General features: G+C 42.2%; 1 protein-coding gene across 1 annotated transcript in view; it reads left to right on the top strand.

Moving 5' to 3' along the window:
- ccser1 (coiled-coil serine-rich protein 1) overlaps nt 1-13,725 on the top strand; it is a gene marked incomplete at its 3' end in the record, with an annotated part of 123,194 nt that extends 109,469 nt beyond the window's left edge. The window contains exon 11 of the mRNA XM_083904854.1: nt 12,976-13,725. Coding sequence (XP_083760980.1) covers nt 12,976-13,725 — 750 coding nt within the window. The remainder of the gene's footprint in view (nt 1-12,975) is intronic.
- Nucleotides 13,726-14,169: the final 444 nt, after the last annotated feature.

Genomic DNA, 14,169 nt, shown 5'->3' with positions numbered 1-14,169 from the left:
TCCTCTCTCCTTCACCCCACCTATTAGATTTCATGTAATGTCTCAGCTCTCCTGGGCTGTCACACAGAACAAGATGAGAAACCAGGGAAGCAGCTTATCAGTTGCGCCGACTGACAGAAGGGTAGTTTTGTGAGTGTGTGTGTTACTGAAACTTTGGTGAAGCTTGGCGTTGTGTATATATAAGTGTGTGTGTGTGTGTGTGCTTGTGTGTGTGTGTGTGTACTTGCCGCAGTATGAGCTAATAACGGAGTGTGTAGAGAAAAGGTAATCAGTCAGTGCACTGATGATGGTGGAGTACATTTTTTGCATACACACTCGACTGGGGGGCAAGGATGGAAAGGTGACAAGAATTTAAACTAAACTTCAATATCTTTCAATCAAAAAGGGCCTAATCAGAGAGAAAGCGATGATTCATATTATTATTTTTTATAAAGGAGGGTTGGCAGGGCAACCATTGGGCACTATAGAAACCAGGGTCCACTGATGCTGATGGTGTTTAAAATACCTTATCAGAGCCAATTAATCGGTTGATGCAGACATACAGAGTGCTTAAAAGTTTTGGCTCACATTAGCATAACACTCCAAAGCCCCATCACTCTCTCTCCCTCTCCCTTATTCTTTCCTGTATATTTAAATATGCATATCTGCATAAAGATGTCTACACTCGCACACACGGGCACCACTGCTCCTATAATTCAGGAGCCCTCCTACTAATCGAGTCCTATCGCTTTTGCTGTTGTCTTTTTCGACATTCTCCCCATCGCACAGACGCAATGCTGATTATTAAACACAACCAGAAAGTAAACTCTAAAAGTGAAAACAAGAAGAAGACGGAGAAATTTGCTCACACAAACATTTCACACAGTTGACTGGTCAGTTTTCCAATCTGCTTTGCATTCCGAAGACGCCAGTCGTCGTATTAATAGCAAATTTGACACAACACCGAGTCTAAACACGTATACGCAAAGAATATTGCGTTTGGGAATTTGAGTGTTTTTCACCATGCTTCAGTTCACCAAATCTAAATCTGCAAAGTCCTCATTACCTTGTTCCACTTTTTAATATCGGAGGACGACAATGATTTAGGTTGTCCATGTAGAGTTTTACCTGTAAAACCCAAATAGTTTTCCAGTTTACTGCATTGTAGTCATGGAGGATTGTCGTACAGTGTGTGTGTGTGTGAGAATGATAATGTGTTTGGGTTTTTGAACCACTGTCAGGTGGAAGTGAGAGATGTGTGCTGTGTCCATGGGAAATAATGTAAGTGGAAATTCAGGCAGGAGAGCTTTGGATGTTTCGACAAGTTTTGCCAAAAAGTCCAGGGAGGATTTCTAGCCAGGAGATGCTTTGAGAGAATAAACGTGCAGTCTTTGAGATGTTTTTTTTCATGTGCAACTGGAAGGATAGTGGACGGTCACAGTGAGTCTAAATAAAACGGTATGTTTAAATATCTCCATCATAGCTTGACAGTTAGCCAAAACAAGAAATGTTTGCAGTATGACCACAGATGTGTAACCGATGGCCGTTGTGTAATTAGATTTCAAACGTTCAGAGAGGTTATGATTGGTTATGCATACAAACAATTTGAAGGAGCATCTTTCTTAGAACAAGGCAGTTCAGAAATGTACCCAGAAACAAGGAGAAGCTCTCGCCAGTTAGACAAGCAAATGTTACTGATTAGAGACCATCTCTAGGCGCGGCTGAGGTTTCACTCCACCAGAACAAGCCTTTGGTAACTGAGACGAGAAAGAAGATGAAGTGCCACTTTTTACACCGGTGACATTTCTAAAATGTACAGTGAGAATGGCGCCGTAACTTAACACTGACGGAGCAGCATTTTGTGATCCAGAGGAGTTGTTGTATGCACGCGGTGAGCAATAGTGACAGTTTACAGCAGCCCATTAGATAGAGAGTAATGCCGAGCATAGTTCACAGCTGCTGCAATAATGAAACAGCTCCTGTGTTGACACCTGGGGAATCAGCCAGGTGCGACAATCAGTCCAGTTACACTTGAGCCATGTTTCCATCGAGTGAAACCCTCGCTTTTGGTACAGCACATATTTTTTTCCCATGAGGAATAGCACCAGCTCCAATAGTTCCTTTTTTTTTGGCACCCTTCCCTTTGGTGTGCCAGAGTAAAATGGTACAGTGCAGTCAGCTGATAGGGCGACAGAAAAACATCACTCCCTGGCGACAGGGGTTTCTTGTCTGCAGTGTCTCATCCAATGTCGTCTACGTATCTCGCTGACGCTGCCAATCGGGCACAGTCCACACCCAAAACAAGCTTGACCCAGGGCTTTACCGTACTGTACCAAACTGTACCGTACCATAATGGAAACACGGCACTGAAGTGCACAGGAAGTGGTGGGTAGCTAGTCGAGTGGACACAAGTCGTACAATAGGCTTTCTATTAATTTACTGAATTACGCTTGTCCTTACAAATGCATTCACACCCACACCCAAATCCCACGACCTGCCTGTTTTTGTGTTCAGATAAAGTGAAACATAACACAAAGTTCAGTATTATTGCTTTTATATATTACATTGTCAGGATGTCGTCACTGGCAGTTCTAGCTTGTATGAGCCCCTCGAAATAAATCCTTATCCAGCCCTATAGACGTAATGAATATGTGTGACACCTTTTCCGTGGTATGTAATCTGAAGGTAGACGGAAATCCTTTGAGTCCAACTGGTCGAGGCAGATGGTCGCCCACCATGAATCCGGTTCTTCTGGAGGTTTCTTCCTGTTAAAAGAAGTTGGGGGGGGGGATTTCTTGCGACTGTCACCGCTCACTGCTCATATTTAGTGATATATCTGCGAAGGTGTTTGTATACATTACATTAAATATTCAACCTCCGAGCGAAGATTTCTTCTCCAAATCAGAAAGTTTGTTTTTTTGGTGGATACCAATGCACCACTGGAAATTGGCACATTAGTTGCACCTGCAGTATCTAACATGACCCCGACTCTCCACCGTGCAGCTTCCCGCTGAAGTGTCTTTCCCCTCTCCTGCCTTTTAGCGATGCTATCTGTTTTTTTTTGTTTTTCTATATCCCACCTCTGGTTTTCTAATTATCTCGCTCTTTCATCTTTCCTCTTCCTTTGTTGTGTTACCTCATTGTTACCTTGTGCGTCACCCTCTTCCCCTTGTTTCTTTGACTCAATTTTGTCACTTGTTTGGTCTTGTCTCTTCTTTCACTCCATCATCCCACTTTCGTTGTCCGCATGGAATTTTTTTTGGGCTTATTTTATTATTTTATTTAGAGATGGTCCTGTAACTAAGTGCTTTTGCCCATTTATCCAGAATAACTACCAATATCTGGCAGTTATTTGCAATTAACTGCATGTTTAACAATTTAAAATGAAGAAAAACAAAAAGGTGTATTTAGAAAAGCACTGCAGTTGTACACGAACAACAGATCTCGCATTTTTAAATTTTAAATTTGAACAGTGTAAAACATGTAGATCTAGAAAAGCACTCGGAGAACGCAGACCTCCGCCAAGGCAGCTCAGTGCCTACAAAATATACCCTGCCGACGTGCCTGGGTCAGACAGCAAATTTTGTAACTACTGATAGCGCCCAAAATGGAATCATTTGTTCCTGGTCCCATTGCGGATATTTCCTGAAAATTTCATCCAAATCCGTTCGTGACTTTTTAGAGTTATTTTGCTAACTAACAGACAGACAAACAAACTCCTGTGAAAAACATATACCTCCTTGGCGAAGGTTAACAAACTCAAAAAAAAAATTCGAGTGTATCAAAACTATGCACAGGTGTTCTTCCCACTCTCTCCTCTCTGACGACAAAGACGCTGATTCTCCGGCTTCCTGAAACTGCGGGAGTGAAATTACCGTAATAACCACACACGTGCAACTTCTCAGCTTTCAGAAATGTTTTCGACATAGCACAAAAACGTTGCTACAGTAATGCAGAGTGTACCCAACTCTCCTTTCCTTCATCTTCTTTCATTTCTTTTCCCCTCATTTTTTTCTTCACTTTGCTTCTTACCTCCCACTCATTCTGCTTGTGGTTTTGGGCAATACTTATCAAGCATATTGGCACAGGTTGGTGGTCGATGAGTTTCACCATGATTACACACACGCACACTTGCCTATGTGCATGCACGCACAGACATGGTCGATGAGTAATGCAGCCTCTCAGCGTACATGCCCCATCAGAGCTGCTCAAGATTCCTCATTAGGCCTCCTGGCCACAGCACGGCACTGGCTTCAATACTTGCCAGCCTGCCATTTTCTCTCTGGGAGGATTTTTGAAGTCTTGGGGCAAAATACTTCTGAACATCACCTACCACATGTAGCAAGTATGAGACTCAAGTTCTCCTGCTCTGATCTCAGAAGGTGATCATGCTGGAATGCAAGCGAACGACTACGCTCTGGGTCCCTGCAGCTGCGAGCCCCCAATCTCGCTGACGTCTTTTAATTTGTGACAGACGTAGCGCTGTTGCTAGGCTGTTGCTAGGCTGTTGCTAGGATAATTAGTTGTGTGTCAGCAAGACACACAACTAATTATCAACAAAAGCTTCAATCAGGCCTTCGACAATGAGAAACACAAACAAAATCTCGAATGGAGCTGCTTTTCCCATGTCTCTCTCAGTAACGTTGAATTTAAGCAAATAGCACAATAAGTATCATCATAGCATATTTTTAGTAATCTTGTCGACAACAGCAACGGCTCATGGAGTTAATGGAGGTCAATGTTTTTTTTCTCCATTCCAGAATTGTGACTTTCCTGAGAGCTTGATGAACAGAAAAAGTAGCAGTTAGAGTAGCAGTTAGAGCAGGGCCTTACGTAGGTTACGCAGAGCCCTCTGCGTTGCCTGTCGGAGAGCCTCTGTGTTGTCTCCGGCTGCACGAATTATTTTTTAAGTGTCCGTCACTCCGTCAAGGGACAACTGAGACGGCTAGGGCTGTGATTGGTCCTCAGGACTGGCCGAGGTAACACTGCTCTGTGCCGGCCACAGTGTGCACACACTGCCACATGTTTAGACTCTAAATGGCTAATTTCTCACCTCAAATTATCTTAAAACTGCGTTCCGGGACACAGCAAAGTGAGAAACGGCCACTGTGTTCAACAACAATAGTCTTTCTCTCACGGACGCCATTGCTCACTGTAGCCAAAAGCACAACAACCTTGCGTAGTGACCCCTACTGATCGGGGGTCACTACGCAATCGGGGAAATTGCAGTGCGTATCCGTCATTACGACAGAGAAGTATGAAGGCTTGAGGGGTCTCCGTGGTTACGCAGTCGGATAACGCATTACACAGTCGGAGAAGTATAATGTGGCCTTAAGACCTGGAAATATGACTTGTGTCATTCAGTTTTGGCTTGAGGAAGAAAATTATTGTAATTATCCAATTACAATACTGAAATTGGCACCTAAGTATCCTGATGCAATCAAATTGTGACCTTAGCTTTAGAGGACATCATAAATTTCATAGAATTTGTATTATGACTGTTTGCCACATTTGCCCTGCTCTCCCCAGGCCCTTGGCAGAGGTTGGGGCTACGTTCTCTGTATGAAATGCATGAATTCCTTCTGTAAAACAAGAAACAGACAATATTTTCTGCTGGGGATTATCAGAAACTACTCAGAGCACCAAGTTCTGGTCAACTCAACAGGTTCAAAAACAGTGTTTCTTTTGATTATGTGTGTGTTGAAGTGCATGTGATGTGCAAGTTTTTTTTTTTGCTTGAAATAAGTTTGTTTTGTTTGTTGTGGAAAAAGGCAAAGAGATGATCCAGGCTCAGACACACTGTAATGTATTCATGCCTTCAGCCACATTGATATGCGGTGGAGTTGTCCTGACTGAGATATTCAAAGTCCAAATATTTATAGAGTTAGAGGCACAAACACAGACCTGTTATACTCGTGGGCTGTGGCAGGTTACTGAGGTTTGCCCGTTGTTACTCAATTTAACATCAGCCTAATTTAGATATTTTTTTAACGACAGGATTGAGTCTTGGTGGCACCGTGAGTGGATTAGCCGTGCCTCTGCATCACATTACTGTTCCGCCTTGCAGGTTCTTGCCTTCAGCGTGAAGGTCCAGGATGTGACTCCCGAACCAGACAGTTGGCAGTTTGCCGCAGTGTGGGTCGGATTGACAGCTTTAGCAGCACAAGCTCAACTGTGGTCTTATCTTATTCTTCTCTCTCCATCCTTCTTCATCATCTCAAGACCAACCCCACCCTATCTGTCTCAGCTGAAAAAAAAAACATTCCTCCCCCTCTTTTTTTTTTTTTACCATCTCTCCCTCTGTGTGGTCTCCAGACTGCAGTAGTAGTGTACCATCAATCCTCAGGCTGTCAGGGTCTGTTCAGGCCTGCTTGCTGCTGGCATTCTTAAGCACCAAGTTACATAACTAAGAAAGAGCGATAAAGGCAGGGTAGCAAGGATATAATGGAGAAAAGGTACGAGATAAGGGGTCAAGAGGAAGGAAGAGGGTAAGAGTCATGCCTTCTGGACTTTTCAGTATTTATTCTCCAGGGTCTTGTTCAGAATCCATCTCCTGGCGTTCCAAACAGTCATGAATTAAAATAATAAAATACTTAGATGTATAAATATGCAGGGATCTGACTTAACCACAAATATGGTGTCATGTACAATACTATTTTATGTCTCGTATTTTATGTCTTGTTTAGTATTTCAGTATGAAAAAGTTGGTTACTTTTATTTGTCCTGTCATCTGCTGTTCTTCCCTTGGCAGAATTACTCTTCTGATTTAAAAGAGATTTACTGCTACTACTGTAGTTTTTTTTCCCCTCCCCCTGCATTTTAATGCGCTCCCTCCCCGTGCCATACATTGTAAGTTAAATTTCACATAAACCCAAAAGAAAAAGGTGAGGTGCAGAGTGAGGTAGCGGGAAGAAATTGGAAGAGTTGTGCAGGGAGGCAGGGAAGAGAGGGCAGATGAAGATGGAAGACTACAATAAAGAGTGATGAAGAGAGGAGGGGGGTGAGCAAGGATGTTGCTACAGGCTTTACAAGAGTCTCACTTCCTAAGGGGATTGTGTGCTGATGAAAACGAGCTCCAAGAACAGATATGCTACGGCTTTGAGACGCCAGACCCAGGCTGCAGTTTCACTCCTTGTTTGATTGTTTGCCGCCGATTTATCCGGCAAAGTATCTTCTGTTGATGTGGGAGACTGGCGGTGCACACACACCTTGTCTGTAAATATTCAAGAGAGACACTCTCTGGGGGGGGGGGGGGGGGGGGGCAAAGGAAATGATAGATATTGCTCTGTGTGATTTGAGTGTCTTGTCTCAAATGCCAAACGTAAATAACCGTTGTGTACAGTACAGCGACTGTGATGTATCAGTGCACTGCCTCAGAGCTGAAACATCTGTCTTTTGACCGCACAATAAACAAGTTGTCAATTATGGTCGGAGAGATTAGATCAAGTTTTCAGCTCCACTGTTTGATGCACCTTTGCAACTCTCTGTCACACTGGCTATGAAAATGCAAACAGATATGTATACACATATATATATATGTATATATATACATATATGTGTGTGTGTGTGTGTGTGTGTGTGTGTGTGTGTGTGTGTGTGTGTGTGTGTGTGTGTGTGTGTGTGTGTGTGTGTGTGTGTGTGTGTGTGTGTGTGTGTGTGTGTGTGTGTGTGTATTTGTGTATATTTGTGTGCATGTGTATATATATGTATGTATGTGTGTGTATATATATGCATGTATGTGTGTATATATATGTATGTATATGTGTGTATATATATGTCTATATGTATGTATATATATGTGTATGTATATATGTATATATATATGTGTGTATATGTATGTATATACGTATGTGTATATATGTATATATGTATATACATATATACACACGTATATATACATATATATACTACCGTTCAAAAGTTTGTGGTCGCTTAGAAATGTGCCTTTTTTCAAATCAATCAGAAATACACTCTATACATTGTTTAAATGGTATACGACTATTTTAGCTGCAAATGTCTGGTTTTTAATGGAGTATGTACATGGGTGTATAGAGCAACCATCTCTCGCCAGTGTTCTAATGGTACATTGTGTTTGCTAATCGTTAGAAGGCTATGGGATGATTTTTCTAGTCATTTTGCAACTCTTTTGGTGCATAAAAGTGTGACTTTTAATGGAAAACACACACACAAAAATATATAGGTGACCCCAAACTTTTGAACGGTGGTGTATAGTTTGATTATAATTTAAATAGGATTTGGAGAGCCACTTGTGTCGGTGTACTATACAACTGTTATTCTATCTGTATCAAATACCCCCAGCGTTTCAAATGTGGGTGTCACAGAATATAAATAATTCATGTTACAAACTTTAATTTTCTAATTTCACTGTGAAGACCAATGCATTTGAGCCCCATAAACGTCTGTAGAATCGGTAATGCAGGCTCGAGGAACGTAGGACACTGTGTGTGTGTGTGATTGATGGCAGTCACAGTTGTAGGTGTTTGTTTACATTATGGGCTGGCGGTGAATTGAGCCACACGCTGTTTTTGTTTTCCATAATTACTTACTTAGTAGTTTGTGTGAGGGGAGGGGCGGGGGACAAAAAGTCACCATATATATAAATATAGCCACCCTCTCTTTCCCCCCCAAGTGTAAAAATGAGTGTGACAGGTAAACAGCAAATGTACGGTGGGATGTTTTAGGCTTTTTAAGAAGCTGTTTTATGCAAACTTGCTGCATTCTTCACTGCCCAATAAAAACTAAGACTACGGAGAGGCGGAAAAGACCCTTTTAAATCACTCTGACTTAGTTAGGTGTGTGTGCGTGTGGGTATTTATAGGACCATGTGTGTAAGAGAGACTCTCCAGAGTGTTTGCATACACTCTGGCTGTTCTGTCAGTGGAGATGATGCCTGCCTGCCTGCTGCAAAGCGTGTACTTTAGAAAGGACACCTGAGTTTGTAAATCTTTTATTTTTGGTCTGTGGCCACCTGTCTGTTCCTCTGTTGTTGTCATTTTTCTTTATCTCACATTTTCACGAGTCTCTCATTCATTTGCTCCCCTTTTTTCCCCCCTGTTACTCATAACTACCTTCACTGTGCTTGACCTGATCCGTTTGTCTGCCTTTGTTGTCTACTCACACATATGCTGCCCCAGTTTAACCCATTTTGGTTGCCTCCCTCTGTATTTAATTCTTTTTAATTCCACATTTTGTTTCTTCAAAAAAGAATTCTTGGCTCAGAAATGTCCCTTTGATATGGAGCATATGTCTCCACAACCAACTCATTGTACTGTGCCGGGTAATTATTTCTTTCACCCTTGCCTGCCAAAATTGTATGTTGTTGTTCCACCTTACCGTCTGTTGTTTTATTTCAAGTGTCTGAGGGTGGAAAAGCACTACAGATTTTTTCTGTAAGATTAACACTTTAGCCCTAATTAAGTCATCCCACATAAACCTGCATGGCGAAATTTACCACAGTAGTAATTCTCTCATCATTTTTCACAGTGCCCCATTTAGAAAATTTGGCTTCAGTGGAAATTCTGACTCCTCTTAATTAGATCAAGGAAACGGCAAGAAGTTTTGTAGTGTTTATCCAACCATTAGAGGCCATTAGAAAGCAGAGACACATTCCCTGAGCTCTTTAACTACGTTGTATAGACAGTACACTGTTGGCAGAATGCTATTATGGGTTTTTGCTTCTTTGTTTGTTTGTTTGTTTTTGCAGTCGGTCGTGAAATGACACCAATTTTAATGTGTAAAATGGTGTAAGCTGCAATTCAGAATGAAGTATGATCCACATACTGAGACCTCACCTCTCCATAACACCTCCTGGCATAACAGGGCTGCATGAAGCTGCCGTGACATTATTTATACGCGACTCACACAAACTCTGGACAAGTGACTTGTAAAGTAGTTGTTTTCAGTGTAACTGAATCATTAGAATCAGTGAATTAAAAACTGGAGCACAGACTCTGTGTGACGCAGCAGATTGTAGGTTGTGATGCACCTTGTGATCGCCGCCTTCTCGGCAGTGCTGTCGCTAAATACGCCAGACTTGAGATTTTCCAAATGTTGGAGATGAACTTCAGGATTTGTAAGTATTTTTGAACTGATCTACAGTTCGGCATTGTCAACGTCACATTTAGTATCGACTCAGCTCACCAGAGCAGGTACGAGTCGAGTCGTGCTGGAACTGTGTTGTGGAAAAGTTTTATGGTGTCTGGCAGGTTTGGCCTCTCTTTGTCTTGCATTAGTAATTTATCCGTTAGCCTCGGGTTTCAATCATATCCTGTCTTTGGATGCTGAATTTTGCTTTTTTACCAGCTTCCTCTACATGGATGCACCTTTGCAACTCTCTGCCACACTGGCTATGAAAGTATAGGTATAAGTATATATGTATGTATATATATATATATATGTATGTATGTGTATGTATATATATATATATATGTATGTATATGTATATGTATATATATATGTATGTGTATATGTATATGTATATATATATATATATATATATATGTATGTGTATATGTATATGTATATATATATATATATGTATGTGTATATGTATATATATATATATGTATGTGTATATGTATATGTATATATATATATATATATGTATGTGTATATGTATATGTATATATATATATATATATGTATATGTATATGTATATGTATATGTATATGTATATATATATACATATACATATATATATATATATACACAGATGTATGTATGTATATATGTATATATGTATATATGTATATCCTGTGTCCTGTCTTTGGATGCTGAATTTTGCTTTTAACCTACCTCCACTCCACTGCATGTCTGCTCTCCCAGACTTACTATCAAAAATGAGACCTTTATATACAAAAAAAATAACATCAAGGTTCAAAGGTTTAAACCTTCACATAAACCTTTTTTCTCTCCCCCACTGTTCTCAGGATCTTGTTGACGAACCCGCAGTCCATACTGCGTCAGACTAAATTGGAGCCCAGCACAGTAAAAAAGCTAAATCCTCATAGAATCCCCTGCAAAATGCATTACTTTTGAAATGCAAAAAAGCTCGAAATGGCAGCTCACAGTCGGATATTAAAAGTCTGGTCGAGTTCAGGGCTTAGACATTTTCACAAACCAATGCACAGACAGAGTTTACAACGGCAGTATAATTAGCAAGACATTCTTTAGTGCGGGGAAATTGCCACGTTATTAATGTAATAATCTGTTCTGCAATCAGTTCTGTCTCGTTAGTCATTAAACGTGGGCCTCATGTACATAAAAGTTAGAGTTTTTTTTTATAAATATATCTGTTGCCAATTTATGTACTTTAGTTAAACCTAATACTCTGATATATGAAAAAAAAAAAACATTACCACAGAATGACACTTTGTCAGTGCAGAGGCATAAAAAGCAACATAAAAAAAAGTGCTATGAATTGCAACACACGCCGGCGACGTTACATCATTTGGCAAATGTAAATGGTCAGTCATAAAAATAAGAATTCAAATTGCAAACGGCTCAGGAAGAGAATTCAATAACATTTTCTGCCGTGTTGCACATCAACACAGGTTTCAGACAGTGACGAATGCCGAGGCACAAAGATAATGTGTTTTTAAAAAGTGTGTGTGCTTACAAAGAGGAGAATGATTGTCGTTTTGTGTCAACACAAGAAAAAAACTGGGAAACTAAAATTCCACATCACAACTTTATTTTTTCTTGTTTTTTAAATCAGCGTTGGCAACTATTACGACGCAGAAAATGACCAAATTTTGTTTTTATAATCATAACTCCATATTCAAGTGTTGATCAGTGTTTGTCAAACCTGGAATTGACGATGTTTTCCAGTGTCTTGTTTTGTCCACAAACCAAAATGATTCAGTTCTAATGATTTGGAGCAAAGAAAGAAAGAAAATATTCACATAATAATAATATAATTACCTTTCTGAGTCTCACACACCCTTCTACAGCCTTATTGACGCAGTAATGAACGTCACGTTTTATATTGATTTTCATACTCGTTAAAACATGCGCGCAGACGTCTAAATAAAAGCCTGCTTGCACAAATAATCGTAATAGCTTAATATCAGGCATGTTGGAGTATTTGTGCAGGCACATTTTACTCAGACACATGCTCATCCATATGCACGCCGCGCACGGGGAAACACTCAGCCGTCGTGTCGGCAAATGTCAATTCAGCTCATTCTCTCTTGAGTTTCAGTGTCAGAAGAGATTGTGTTACTGTCGTGAACAATACACACTTGGTCCCAGTGCAACTTTAGTGTCGCGCGAACGAATGTGTGTGTGTGTGTCAGAGGGAGAGGGTGTGAGTTTGGGAAGACCAAAGGGGGACAGCGGATGAGATATGTTGCATAAGGCGGTGCAGTGGAGTGTGAAAGAGAACAGGTGGCTCTCATTTCTGCCATCCAGCTTTATGTGCCATCCTCACCAAGTGTGTGTGTGTGTGTGTGCGTGTGTGCGTGTGTGCCTGTGTGCGTGTGTGCGTGTGTGTGTGTGTGAGAGAGAGACAGAGAGAGGGAGAGACGAACACACAGACAGTACTTTAAGATCCCGTAGCTTGCTGAGTGGGATATTTTACACATCTTCAGTGGATATCTACACATACATGCAGATGTTACCTCCTGTTTGCCTCCTAATTTGCGTGCATGTGTGTGTGTTGTCTTTAGTGTGCAGGGTTCCGGTTGGTTGAGAATCAATTAGAACAAGCTGCAGGAGCCCAGAGAGATCATTCTCCAAATGTCACCCAATTAACAATCTATACTGAACACACAGAAGCCCTGATCCTGCCTGTCTTTCTATTCACGTTTGTCTGTCTGTGTCCTCCTGTCTCGCTTCCCTCTTGTTCCCTGGGACATGTTCAGTCATTTGTTCTTGGAAAAACAGCAGGTGCACTTCGCACACTTGGACAGATAGAAACAAAGTAAACGACAAAGTCTCTATAACATCTGTCTTTGCCTTTTTCTCTTTCTTAGACCACTCATCCAGGACGGTGGGCAGGACTAGGCAGCTGCAGCAGCCTGGCCCCAAGGGACCGAAGGGCAATGCGGGGTTTGGGGGCAGCACTCGGAGGGGACCTCTGTAACCAACACCTCCCCTATCACTATCCGCCTCTGCACAGTCCGTCCGAGATACTCGCCGTCAGGGAGGAGCGCCACTGCCAGGGGGTCCTGGCGCAGCTCTCAGCCCGGAACCCAGCTCCAAATCTGGCTCCAGGCTCCTCCACGCCGTCAGTCCAATCCTCACCTCACACTCCAGTCCAGCTTCAAGTGTCACACCCAGGTTTGAGGCCTTCATCGGCTGCTAATCTCACTACAGGTCCATCTCTGTCCTCCTATCAGCCAGAGAAAGCGACTTCCTCTTCTGAGTCCTTAACTCCAGCAGGAGGAGGAGGAGTAAGGAGAGGAGGTGGCGAGCACCATCCCCACAGCCATATCCCTCGTGCGATCGGGGCCTCGAGTGCCTCCTCAAGCCTCCACAGTCTTGCAAGCAGGGGAAGCCCGTCTCCAAGCATCTCACTGTCCGACCCGGCCTCCCCTTCGCCTCCTACACCGTCCTCTTCCTCCTCCTCCTCCTCCTCCTCCTCCTCCACCACATTCACGGGTCGTCTCGGACAGCCGCCCCGAGGCCCTTTGTCTCTGCACAGCTACAGCCGTAAAAATGTCTTCCTCCAACATTCCCTGCACAGTGCTGAACTGCAAGCTCTGACTCAGAGAGACAGTTGAAGGCGCACACAGACATTTTTGCAAACATTTACCCCCCCCCCCCCAAAAAAAAAATAAGCAGCCATATCACTGACGACAGTGTCAAAAATGTGTGACTGTATAAAAAAAATACTGCTGCTGCTTGTGTTTTTTACTGTCTCAGTTCCCCCCCCACACCCCCCCAACCCCAAATCATGAACCACACGCGCTCACCGCACTTGTTTTCTCTTCACAATGCAAACGCAACCTTTTTGCTCACTCACACTCACGCACACACACACACACACACAGGCTGTGAGAATGTAAAAGGCACGTCTATCAGAACTCCCACGACGTGTCATGCTGACAATTTAGATGTGCTTTACGCCCACGGACGCACAAAATGCACACCGACTCACAACCTTGTGTCAAAACACACACGCACGCGTGCACTGTTGCTCACCCTCAGACAGAAACATCTTTCGC

The sequence above is a fragment of the Microchirus variegatus genome, assembly GCF_963457635.1.
Source record: "Microchirus variegatus genome assembly, chromosome: 18".
NCBI lineage: Eukaryota > Metazoa > Chordata > Actinopteri > Pleuronectiformes > Soleidae > Microchirus > Microchirus variegatus.
This window is presented reverse-complemented; position numbering and strand designations above follow the sequence as displayed.